Raw genomic sequence first — 12,741 nt, forward strand, 5'->3', positions numbered from 1 at the left:
GCCTAGGAGGCGGTGCGTGCGTGCGTGCGTGCGTGCGTGCGTGCAGGAGGGCCAAGCGGGGCGTGGGGACCGCTGCGGGCGCTGCCGACCTGGCCGCACCTGCGTGGCCTGCGGGCGTCCGCCCCCGGGACAGATGCGGGGAGGAGCCCCGCGCCGCGCCGGCGTCCGAGCGCTCGCTGCTTGGCCAGATCCATAGGCACGTTGGGCGCAGGTGGGGCGGTCGTGCTGGGAGTGGGGTGCAGCGCCCCTGGGCAGCGCGAGCTCAGCTTGGAGGGTCCGGAAGGCTTCCAGAAGTCAGGGCGTGCAAACCCACGCGGGCAGGCTGGGAGGGGAGAAGGAAGCAGAAGACAAAGCAAGTGCAGAGGTTGGGGTCTGAGATAAGACAGGCAAAATAAATAAATAAAATTAAGAAGAAAAAAAAAAAAAAGATAGGCACTGGGGAACCCAGATTCGGTACAGGTCCTATCTGTCTCGTTCTTGATTGTGTTGTAGTGGTTTTGTCTTCGACCGATGACCTCAGGGTGAGCTGATAAGATCAAATTGAAGGACCTGGAAAGTTAAAGGCAAACAATGACTGGTGGTAACAGCACACACTGTCTCCTCTGTCTCTCTCTGTCTCTCTCTCCCCCACCCCCCTTCAGTCCCTAGTCTGAGAGATGAATTATTCTTGGTCCATCTCAGAGCCCCTGAGATGCCCTTTGGCATTCCAGAAACACTGTGGGGAGAGGTCACAGGTAAGTGGCTCCAGTTGGTTGGTGCACCCAACAAGCAGGTATTAACCTCACACTGTGCACCCATACTGAAATAAATATCCCGTCACAGGATAGGTGTGAAGGGTGTGAGGACCTGGTGCTTTTGACGAGCCTGGGTGGCTCAGATGTTAAGCATCAACTCATTTTTTGCTCAGGTCTCAGGGTTATGAGATTGAGCCCTGTATCCAGCTGTGCGCTGGATGTGGAGCCTGCCTAAGGTTCTCTTCCTTTGCCCCATTGCCTCTAAAAAAAAATAAATAAAAAAAAAAGAAAAGAAAGAGAAAAAAGAAAAGGAAAAAGAAAGAAAGACAGGAAAGAAAGAAAAAGAGAAGAAAGAAGAGAAAGAAACCTGGTCCTCTAATCCAGAGAACATTATAACTTGGCTAGCAGAGGGGATCCCTGGGTGGCTCAGCAGTTTAGCGCCTGCCTTTGGCCCAGGGCGCGATCCTGGAGTCCTGGGATCGAGTCCTGCTTCGGGCTCCTGGCATGGAGCCTGCTTCTCCCTCCTCCTGTGTCTCTGCCTCTCTCTGTCTCTATCATAAATAAATAAATAAATAAATCTTAAAAAAAAACACAAAACTTGGCTAGCAGAGAAAAACCACCTGGGGAACAAAGAAATAGACCATGACACCCAATACAAATTCAGACAGAAGGGATTAGTGTGGGCTGTGGCAGTCTGGGAAGGGGGGGGACCCCCTAAGGAGGGGGTCGTGAGCTGGGCCTAGATTGTGGGGGAAGATCAAGAAGAGGAAGGAGATGTAGTGAAGACCTGCTAGGGTAAAGGGACAGCATAAACAAAAGCGTGGATATTTATCCATGCATGTTTCTCCTGAGAAACAGAACCAGTAGAATATGTAGAAATCTATCTTACAAGATATTTATTATGGAAATTGGCTCATGCAGTTAAGGAGGCTGAGAAGTCCCACGATGTCGTCTGTAAGCTGGAGAACTAGGAAAACCAGTGGTATCAGACAGTCCCAAAGCAAAGGGCTGAGAACCAGGAGCTCTGATGTAGGAGAGTGGGAGAGATGGAGGCCCCAAGTCAAGGTGAAAGGGAGGATTTACCCTTCCTCCACCTTTTTGTTCTATTTGGGCCTTCAGCGGACTGTATTGAATGACACCTGTGTACACTGGTGAGGGCAGATCTTCTTTACCTCAGGCTACTGATTTAATGCTAATCTCTTCCAGAAACACTCTCAGAGACACAGCCAGAAATATTTTACCAGCTATCTGGGCATACTTTAGTCAAGTTGATACATAAAATTAACCCTCACAGTCATAAAAATGTAGCGTGTGTGTGTGTGTGTGTGTAATTTTATTATTCTTTTTACTGTTTTTCTATATAGAAATAGAAGCCTTATTATTATTATTATTAGATTTTATTCATGAGACACAGGGAGAAAGGCATAGACACAGGCAGAAGGAGAAACAGGCTTCCTGCAAGGAGCCCGACACAGGACTCGATTCCAGACCAGGGATCACGCCCTGAGCCAAAGGCAGACGCTTAACCGCTGAGCCACCCAGGGGTCCCAAGAGAAGCCATTTTTGATCAGGATATGTAAGAGAATAAGTTACAGGCTTCTTTCTGGTTTTGTATTTGATTTGATTCTGTTTTGAGTCCAGAGTCCACATGTGTGGCCCTTCTTCCCTTTAGCAGAGTCATTTAATATGGTTTTTAGATATGCAGTAGTAAGCTGGGAACCTGCTTCCCATTTACGGGTAAGGTGTTGACTGCTCAGTATAATTGGAGAGAGACTTTTCAGTGTGCAAAGGAAACTGGGGAAGAGGGAGGAAAGAAGCAGGCAGCCCAGCCCCATGGCAGAAGGCCAGACCCGAGCCAAAAAAGATCTATGAGGGTTTCACTGGGGTTGACCCAGGTTTTTTAAGAACAGTGATGTCTGATGTTTGGTTTTAAGTTCTTTTGTCATTGCAATCTTGAGCTGTGCTGAAGGTTGCTTCTGTTACCTGCTCCCCTCCCCCCTCAGTAACAAGGGAGCAGTGTGGGCTGTGGTAGTCTGGGGGGTGGTCATGTGACGGGGAATTAAGGTACAGCCAGGACAGGCCAGCTGCCTTGCTCATATCATCTTTCCGAGGTCGTCCTGGTTGGCAGCATTAAATCAAAGGAGGCTATTAGTTGGGGCTTGCAGGTGGTAACGCGAGGGAGAGGGAACAGTTCACAGCAGGGCTGTGCTGAAATCAGTGGGTGGGAGGCTGGCGATATTGGAGTGAAACAAGTTGCAGCTTGGACTGACCCACAGGCAGACACGAAACAGACTTCCTGTTCCTCAGATATTTTAGTGGAAGGTGATCCTCGAAACACAGTTGGGGTGTGTTTCTGGGACGTGGGAGATGATCAGATTGGGTATGGCTGTGAAAGTAGGTCAAATGACTGGTCTTGCTGCGACAGATAACAAGAGATTTAACAAATTTCTTTTACATATTCTGATCAAAGAATGTAGCCAGGTCACGAAAGGGCTAATGTGAACCAGTAACTGGAGAGGTCCTGCGCCTGGATGTCCTCTGCATTTTGCAGATCTTCCACTCTTCTTCCCTGTATTGTCACTTCCTTTCTTTGTGGCATTACTCCCATCAGCAGAAAAATATCCCCTGGGGTGGTAGGCAGCCTCCAAAATTACCTCCATTTAGCCCTCTCCTGGCATTTACGCCCTCATTTAATCCCCTGCTCCCCACTGCCATCAGTGCCAGCTAGATTTAGTGACATGTTTCTAGCAAATAGAAAGTGGCAGAGGTGATGGGCTGATGGGCTGTCACTTCCAAGATTAGTTTATAAAAAGATTGTGACTTGTTCTTGACGTTCTTTCCCCCTTTCTCCCTTGGAGGGAGGCTGGCTACCTGGCTGTGAGTTGCTCTAAGGAGCGGCCTCTAGCAGTAGCCAGAGAGGGACTGAGTCCTGTCTTACGGCCAAGAAGAACCCAATCATAGCACACCACATGAATGGGATGGGAAGCAGATCTCCCCCGCCCTGGTCAAACCTGCAGATGAGACCACAGTTCTGGCTAACACCATAGTTGTGACCTCACAAGAGACCTTAAGCCAGAGGCACCCCACTGAGCCAAATTCAAGATTCTTGCCCCACAGAAACCATGAGCTTATTTCCGAATTCATTTGATTTCATTTTCAAACTCACTCAAAATCAGGAAGATGCAGACTGAAACCATGAACTCTCAATTCTCATAAGATTTGTAAAAAATTACAGTTGGTGACAATCTGAACAATGGGAAAAAAATCTGAACAATGGGTACATTTATATGTTGCTAACTAGAGAGTATATTGTTATAACATTTTGGAAAAGAATTTGACTTTATGGGCAGCCCGGGTGGCTCAGCAGTTTAGCGCCACCTTCAGCCCAGGGTGTGGTCCTGGAGACCCGGGATCGAATCCCGTCGGCTCCCTGCATGGAGCCTGCTTCTCCCTCTGCCTGTCTCTGCCTCTCTCTCTCTGTGTCTCTCATGAATACATTTTTAAAAATTTTAAAAAAAGAAAAAAAAAGAATTTGACTTTATTTAGAGAAGGTGATGATGTGTATTCTCTATGACTCAGCAATTTCAACCTGGTATACTTTCCAGAGAAACTCATGCTCATGATGCACAACAGAATTAGCTGTAATAGTAAAAATCTGGAAACAGTTCAGATGTCCCTCAATAATAGTTTCCAAAGTAGGTAGATGCGTTGTGTCATAGTCACAGTACATATAAGGTAAAATGAATGAATTACAGCTATAACCACATGAATGAAAGTCAAGAACAATACTGTATGAAACAAAACTAGCTGCAGAAGAAAACTCACTGTAGATTCAACTTATGTTAAAGTCAAAAACATGCAAAACTAAACAATATATTGTGTAGAGCAGAGCTGTCCACTGGAACTCTGCAAAGATGCAAATATTCTGTAACCAGTATAGTGACCACTAGACGTGTGGCTATGAAGCACTTAAAATATGGCTAACATGACTGAGGAACTGAATATTAATTTAATTTTAATTTTAACTTAAATTGTTACCTGTGGCTAGTGACAACCATATTGCACACCCAGTTTATAAAGAGAATCCATGGAATACTAAATACAAAATTTAGGGATCCACTACCCACTACCTATTTTTGTTGTATTGAATATTTAGTCCATATAAAAGAATATTTATAGTACGGTGTATGTACAGTTTAAAGAATAACAATACAAGGATGCCCACTTAAGAAAAAGAATATTGTTACTTTTATTTTTTTTTATTATTTTATTTATAATTTTTTATTGTTTTTTTAAATATTTTATTTTTTTATTGTTACTTTTAAAATCCCCTTTGTACCCCTCCCTGATTCTCTCCTTTTCTCTTTCCCTAGAAATAACCAATATTCTAATTTTTGTATTTATTTTTAAAGATTTTATTTATTTATTCATGAGAGACAGAGAGAGAGAGGCAGAGACACGGGCAGAGGGAGCAGCAGGCTCTGTGCAGGGAACCGGACCTGGGACTTGATCCCAGGTCTCCAGGATCACTCCTTGGACTGAAGGTGGCGCTAAACAGGCTGCCCTGTAGTTTTCTTATATTATCTTTTTCTGGTTTTGGTTTTAGGGTAATGCTAGCCTCATAAAATGATTTAGGAGATACTTCTTCTGTTTATACCTTCTGAAAGAGATGGTGGAGAATTGGTATAAATGTAATTCCTTAAGTGTTTGGGAGAATTCACCAGTGAACCCATTTGGGTCTAGTGCTTTCTATTTTGAAAGGTTATTCATTATTGATTTACATTTCTTTAATAAATATAGGTCTATTCAGATGGTCTATTTCTTCGTGTGAATTTTTTTTGTCAGATTGTGTCTTTTAAGGAATTGATCCATTTCATCTAGTTTATCAAATTTGTTGGCATCGAGTTTTTCAGAATATTCCTTTATTTTAATGTCTATGGGATCAGTAATGATGTCCTCTCTTCCCATTTTTTTAAAGATTTTATTTATTTATTTATGGGAGGCACAGAGAGAGAGGCAGAGACACAGGCAGAGGGAGAAGCAGGCTCCATGCAGGGAGCCCAATGCGGGACTCGATCCCAGGTCTCCAGGACCAGGCCCTGGGCTGAAGGCGGCGCTAAACCGCTGAACCACCCAGGCTGCCCCATTTTATTTATTTTAAAGATTTTGTTTATTTATTCTGTGTCTCATGAATAGAGAGAGAGGCAGAGACAGAGGGAGAGGGAGATGCAGGCTCCATGCAGGAGCCCGATGCAGGACTTGATTCCAGGACCCCCAGGATCATGCCCTGAGCCAAAGGCAGATGCTCAACCACTGAGCCACCCAAGTGTCCCCGCTCTTTGCATTTTATTTTTTATTTTTTATAAATGTTTTATTTATTCATGAGAAGCACACACACAGAGAGGCAGAGGCACAGGCAGAGGGAGAAGCAGACTCCATGCAGGGAGCCCGATGTGGCACTCGATCCAGGGGCCTTCAGGATCACATCCTGAGCCAAAGGCAGACACCCAGCTGCTGAACCACCCAGGCATCCCCCCTCTTTGCATTTTAATATTAATTTGTGTCTTCTTTTCTTCCTGACCTGTTTAGAGGCTTATCAATTTTATTGATCTTTTCAAAGAACCAGTTTTTGGTTTCATTGATTTTTTTCCATTGATTTTCTATTTTCAATTTCATAGATTTCTGTTCTAATTTTTATAATTTTTCTCTCCTGCTTTTAAGTGAATTTAACAATGTTTCCCTGTGTTTTGTACATTTTTTGGTGATTTGTTTAGGATGTACCTTTTCTGATATGTTTAAGAAATCCTTCTCTAAGTTGAGGTCTCAAAGATACTCCTTACCTTATCTTCTAAACGTTTTATACTTTTTGTTTCTCCTATTTAAATCTTCCATTCAGCCAGAACTAATTTTTGTGTATGGTGTGCAGTAGGAATCTAATTTCCATTTTTCCTATGTGAATAACAAGTACTTCCAGCACCATTTATTTAAACTTTTTGTATGGAAAAATCATGTATAGGGCAGCCCCGGGTGGCTCAGTGGTTTGATGCCGCCTTCAGCCCGGAGAGTGATCCTGGAGACCTGGGATTGAGTCCCATGTCGGGCTCCCTGCATGGAGCCTGCTTCTCCCTCTGCCTGCGTCTGTGCCTCTTTCTCTCTCTGTCTCTCATGAATAAATAAATAAAATCTAAAAATAAATGTATATACAAAGGCAGAATAATAAACTCCATGACAATTATCATTTTATGGCCAATCTTGCTACATTTATATCCCTAGCTACCTTCCCCCACCACCAAAATTATTTTGAATAATTTTATCTATAAACATTTTATTATTTATTTCAAAAAATAAGGTATTTTAGAACATAACTGCAACACCATTATCACACTTAATTATAATTCTTTTTTTATTTTTTTAAATTATAATTCTTTAATAGCAACTCTTTAAATAAATCCAGCATTACCCTGATACCCAAAACCAAAGACATTACAAGAACATAATGCTGCAGACCAATATCCCTCATGAACAGAGACACAAAAATCTTCAATAAAACATTAGCAGACCAAACTCCAGAATTAATAAAACAGATTATCATGACCAAATAGTAGTTCTCCTGAGAATGCAAGACTGGTTCAATATGAAGAAATCAATTAATAAAATCTGTCATAGAAACAAAGTAATAAAAGCTCCATGATGATGTCAATGGGTGTAGAAAAAGCATCTGGTAAAATTCAACCTCTGTCCTTGATAAATAAAAATCTCATGAACTAGGAACAGAAGGACACTCCCCTGGGACGCCTGGGTGGCTCAGTGGTTGAGCATCTGCCTTCAGCTCAGAGCGTGATCCCGGAGTCCTGGGGTCAAGTCCCACGTCGGGCTCCCTGCATGGAGCCTGCTTCTCCCTCTGCCTGTGTCTCTGCCTCTCTCTCTCTGTCTCTCATGAATAAATAAATAAAATCTTTTAAAAAAAATTCTGAGGAAGAAAATTTAAAAAGATCTAAACAAAGGAGATATCTTGTGTTTATGGATTGGAAGCCTCAGTATTGGTAAAAGGTCAATTCTCCCTAATTGATCTCTATATAGGTTTAATACAATCCAATCAAAATCCACCAGGATTTTTTAAATTTATATTTTATTTTATTTATTTATTTATTTATTTATTTATTTATTTATTTATGATAGTCACACGCAGAGAGAGAGGGAGAGACACAGGCAGATGGAGAAGCGGGCTCCATGCAGGGAGCCCGACATGGGATTCGATCCCGGGTCTCCAGGATCGCCCCCTGGGCCAAAGGCAGGTGCCAAACCCCTGCGCCACCCAGGGATCCCTTTATTTATTTATTTTTAAGATTTTATTTATTTATTCATCAGAGACAGAGACAGAGACAGAGAGAGAGGCAGAGACACAGGCAGAGGGAGAAGCAGGCTCCATGCAGGGAGCTGGATGTGGGACTTGATCCCAGGTCTCCAGGATCACGCCCTGGGCCGAAGGCAGGCACTAAACCACTGAGCCACCCAGGGATCCCCAGGATTTTTTTAGAAATAGATACTGGCAAAAGAAAAAAAATAAAAATAAAAATAAAAAAATAGATACTGGCAAGTTGATTCTAGTATTTATATAGAAAGGCAGAGGCACCTGGATGGCTCAGCAGTTGAGCTTCTGTCTTTGGCTCAGGGCCTGGTCTCGTGATCCGGGATCGAGGCCCCACATCGGGCTCCTCGAAGGGAGCCTGCTTTTCTGCCTGTGTGGCTCTGCCTCCCTCTCTGTTGTCTCTCATAAATAAAATCTTAAAAAAAAAAAAAAAAAAAAGGCAAAAGAGCTAGGATAGCCAAAACAATTTTAATGGGGGAAAAAACAAGATTTACTATACCTGATTTCAAGACTTACCATAAAGCTACAGTAATCAAAACTGTGGTTTTGGTGAAAGGACACATATAGATCAATGGAACATTGTTACACGAAACCAATTCTTTTGAAAAAAGGACTTATTTTATTGCCCAATATATAAACACTTTTGTTAGAAAAGAACTGCTTCTTTGTATTCTACATCCAATTTCACTGATGAAAAGATGCACATTTTTAACACTTAAACATCTCTGAAATCAGTGTGCATCTGGCCATCAGTGCCCCGTCGTACTCGCACTGGCAGTGGGTTTTCTCTTACTGGTACTTCGGGGCGCCTGGGTGGCTCAGTCAGTTAAGCATCCAGTTCTTAATTTCAGCTCAGGTCTTGATCTCAGGGTCCTTCTTACTTGTACTTAAGATAATAGTATGCCTTACAATCAATGGTGGTTTACAGCTGGTGAAATTCAGTATATTAGGTCAAGGTTTTTACTTGTTCAAATCAATGTCTTTACTGACTGTTTTCCTGGTTTTTGCATTAGTTATGAGAGAGGTATGTTAAAAACCTGATTATATAGTTTTCTTTCTCATTACATTTCTGCATTTTCTTCACATCCTGATCCTTATTACATGCATTCAAGTTTAGGTGTTTCATCTCCCAGATGAATTGTATCTTTCATCATTTTAGAGTGACTGTCTTGTCCCCCAAGTAATATTTTTTCTTTAAAGTTTATTTTGTTCAATTGAAATATAGCTATACCAGTGCTTTCCTTTGGCTAGTATTTGGCTGGTGTAACTTTTTCCATGTTTTTCCTTTCAACCCTCTGTATTCTTGTGTTTTAGATATGCCTTTTGTAAATTACATATAGCTGGATATTGTTTTCTAATTCAACATGACAATCTTTAGTATTTAACTGAAATGCCCAGTGCTTTTACCTTTATCATGACTGATACATACAGATTTCACTTTTACTTTGGGCAATTTGTCCTGCCTGTTTCTTTTCTCTGTTTTCTTTTGGACTAATGAGTGTTTGTATTAGGCATAGAATTCTAGATGTTTTACTATGTACAATGATAGACTTTTTCAACAGAGGACTCTTTCCTCTTTTCAAGTAGTTTGAGCTTGTGGAAAGATCATGTTTTATGTTTATTTGGTATCCAAGTACAATGTTTTGTACAGTTAATTCATAGAAATTGCATTAAATTACTTATAGGCAAATAAGTAATGTCTTTCTCCTTTTTGAAATGCAGTTAGAAAGTCTAAGTCCATTTTTGTTTAGTATTTTATAAACTTAATCTAAGTGTTATTTGCAGAATATTTCTGGAATTTAAAAAAATTGTGGAGGGGGGAGGAAGCATTTTTTTTTCCAGATGTACTATTAAGTATCTAATTATTGTCAACAGAATATAAAATGCATTTTTTTGCCAAAACAAAGTATTGTTTTTTTTTTAATTTTTTAAAAGATTTTTTATTTATTTTTTCATAGAGATGCAAAGAGAGAGAGAGGGAGAGGGAGAGGGAGGCAGAGACACAGGCAGAGGGAGAATCAGGCTCCATGCAGAGAGCCTGACATGGGACTTGATCCCGGGACTCCAGGATCATGCCCTGGGCTGCAGGCGGCGCTAAACCGCTGCGCCACCAGGGCTGCCCCCAAAACAAAGTATTGTTACCATACATAAAGTTAATATGGTACATATTAAGATACCATTTATGAACTTCTAAAAAAGACATCATCTAATCTGTGTTATTTATAAATTTATGTAGTAAATATAAGAACATGCACTTGGGGGCACCTGGCTGTCAGTAGAGCGTGTGACTCTTGATCTCAAGGTTGTGAGTTCCAGCCCCATAATGGGTATAGAGATTACTTTAAAAAAATGGACTGGATCCACACTAAACTCACGATACTGGTTTCCTTTAGGAAGGGAAATTGGACTAGGGATCAGAAAATTATCTGAAGTAAAGATAACAATATTAACATTTATTATTGTTTTTTTTAAAACTTGTGTTTTTTCTTTTCTTTTTAAGATTTCACTCATTGATTGATGAGAGACACACAGAGAAAGAGGCAGAGACATAGGCAGAGGGAGAAGCAGGCACCATGCAGGGAGCCCGATGTGGGACTCGATCCCGGGTCTCCAGGATCACGTTCCTGGCTGAAGGTGGCGCTAAACCTCTGAGCCACCGGGGCTGCCCAACATTTATTATTCTGAATGGTGGGTGTACAAGGATTTGATATGGTCAACTTGTGTATTTTTTATATATATTGTTTTAAAAGTTTGTAAAACTGTGATTTAAAAATAAAGGTTGCCATCTAGTGGGCACATTTAAATAGAACCTTAAGGGATCCCTGGGTGGTGCAGCGGTTTAGTGCCTGCCTTTGGCCCAGGGCGCGATCCTGGAGATCCGGGATCGAATCCCACGTCGGGCTCCCGGTGCATGGAGCCTGCTTCTCCCTCTGCCTATGTCTCTGCCTACCTCTCTCTGTGTGTGTGACTATCATAAATAAATAAAAAATAAAAAATAAATAAATAGAACCTTAAAAATCTTTGCTAATAGGTAAAGATAACAACAGAACAAGGCTTTTTAGACACTTCAACACAGATAAGAAGGTACATTCTGGTGGTCAAGACCACAAACTTTTGGAGCTGATCACATCTAGGTCTGAACCCTAATTTTGTTATTTACTGTGTGATTTGGGCAAAGTTTCAAACTTTTCTTGCCTCAGTGAATTTGAACCCTAGACATTGATTCATTTGGAGCATCCCTATGAACGAGGTAAGCGCTGCTTCAGACTGTGGGTATGTGGAAAAGCACAAAAGAGAATCTCTCTCTAGAGTTTAATAGAGAGGGACTATTATTTTATTTTTTAAAATGGGATTAGTGTCCTTTTATGTATTTATCTAAGCTCTACACCCAACGTGGGGCTTAAAAAAAAAACAAACCCAAGATCGAGTCACATGCTCTACCTACTGAGCCAGTGAGGTGCTTTAGGACTACCACGATTGGTAGGCTTAAGTCCTAGATCCCTAGTTATTAATGCTCATATCACCTTAGGCAAGTAATAAGATCACAAGATGACGATATCTAAATTCCACAAGAGGTGTAACACTATCTTGTTCACTCTTCCTTGTAAGGCTTGACATATAAAAGACCTTTAATAGTATGAATGAATGCTATTACTTCAGTACAGTTTCTGGTGGATTTACTGTCCTTGCTGCCCTCAGTAAATAGTAGATATTAAGGAAATGATATGACTGTGTATGTTATATATATAGGAAACCCTGGATTTGTAAACAATTTAAAAATTTATATACATTTACATATGTTATCAGTTAAAAACTGTATGTACTTATCTAAGGCAGTAAACTACTATATATATATCCTGTCAATTTTGAGGGAAAGGATCCCAACCATGAAATCATAAAGACTTGATCCCTAATGCCCAATGTTTTCTACAACGAAATTTATACTGAGGGGACAGAGTTACCAGAATCTCTTATAAAAAAAGAAAAGGTTAAAATGGCCCAAACCTCCTCCAAATAATTGTCCTTGAAAAGATTCTTGCCAAACTCTCCTTAGCACAGGCTTTTGAAATCTACAACTTTGATGTCAGCATTTCTTTGCTTTGTTTTATAGTAAAAACAAGTACTATTTTAAAAGAAACCTACTTTGTGTAACAAATATAACTGTAATTAGATTTTCATACTTTGACATTATTCTGTTTCACTGTAACCTGTTGTGACTTTTCCTTTAAATCAAGCCCTTACTCAAATTTCACTCACTTTATATCATTTTTACAGCATCATTTGAGAATCTGAACTGTCCTATTTAACTATATAATTATAAGCCATAAATACTTATATCATTCCTACATCCATATATTTTCACTGGAGAAAAACACATTTAACCAATAGCTGCAATATAATAATTGAATGAACAAATACACAGTTGACCCTTAAGCAACACAGGTTTAAACTGTGCAGGTCCACATATGCATGGATTTTTTTCGATACAGTACAGTATTAGAAGTGAATTTTCTCTTCCTTGTGATTTTAATGTTCTCTAGTTTTATTTTAAGAATCCAGTATATAATATATGGAACATACAAAATAGTATTGATTGACTGTTATTGGTAAGGCTTCTGGTCAATAGTAGGTTTGTAT

General features: G+C 40.6%; 1 protein-coding gene across 14 annotated transcripts in view; it reads right to left on the reverse strand.

Moving 5' to 3' along the window:
- The window catches only part of ATF1 (activating transcription factor 1), a 255,115-nt gene that overhangs the window by 166,245 nt on the left and 76,129 nt on the right, over nt 1-12,741 (reverse strand). For 13 of the 14 annotated variants that reach the window (XM_072765291.1, XM_072765293.1, XM_072765286.1 and 10 more), the window contains one exon: nt 3-549. The exons of the other annotated variant lie outside the window; for it this stretch is intronic. In XM_072765291.1, the coding sequence (XP_072621392.1) occupies nt 3-549 (547 nt within the window). Of the gene's footprint in view, nt 1-2; nt 550-12,741 lie in introns of those variants that run through there. 14 annotated transcript variants of the gene reach the window in all.

This window comes from Vulpes vulpes, chromosome 8 (genome assembly GCF_048418805.1).
Source record: "Vulpes vulpes isolate BD-2025 chromosome 8, VulVul3, whole genome shotgun sequence".
NCBI lineage: Eukaryota > Metazoa > Chordata > Mammalia > Carnivora > Canidae > Vulpes > Vulpes vulpes.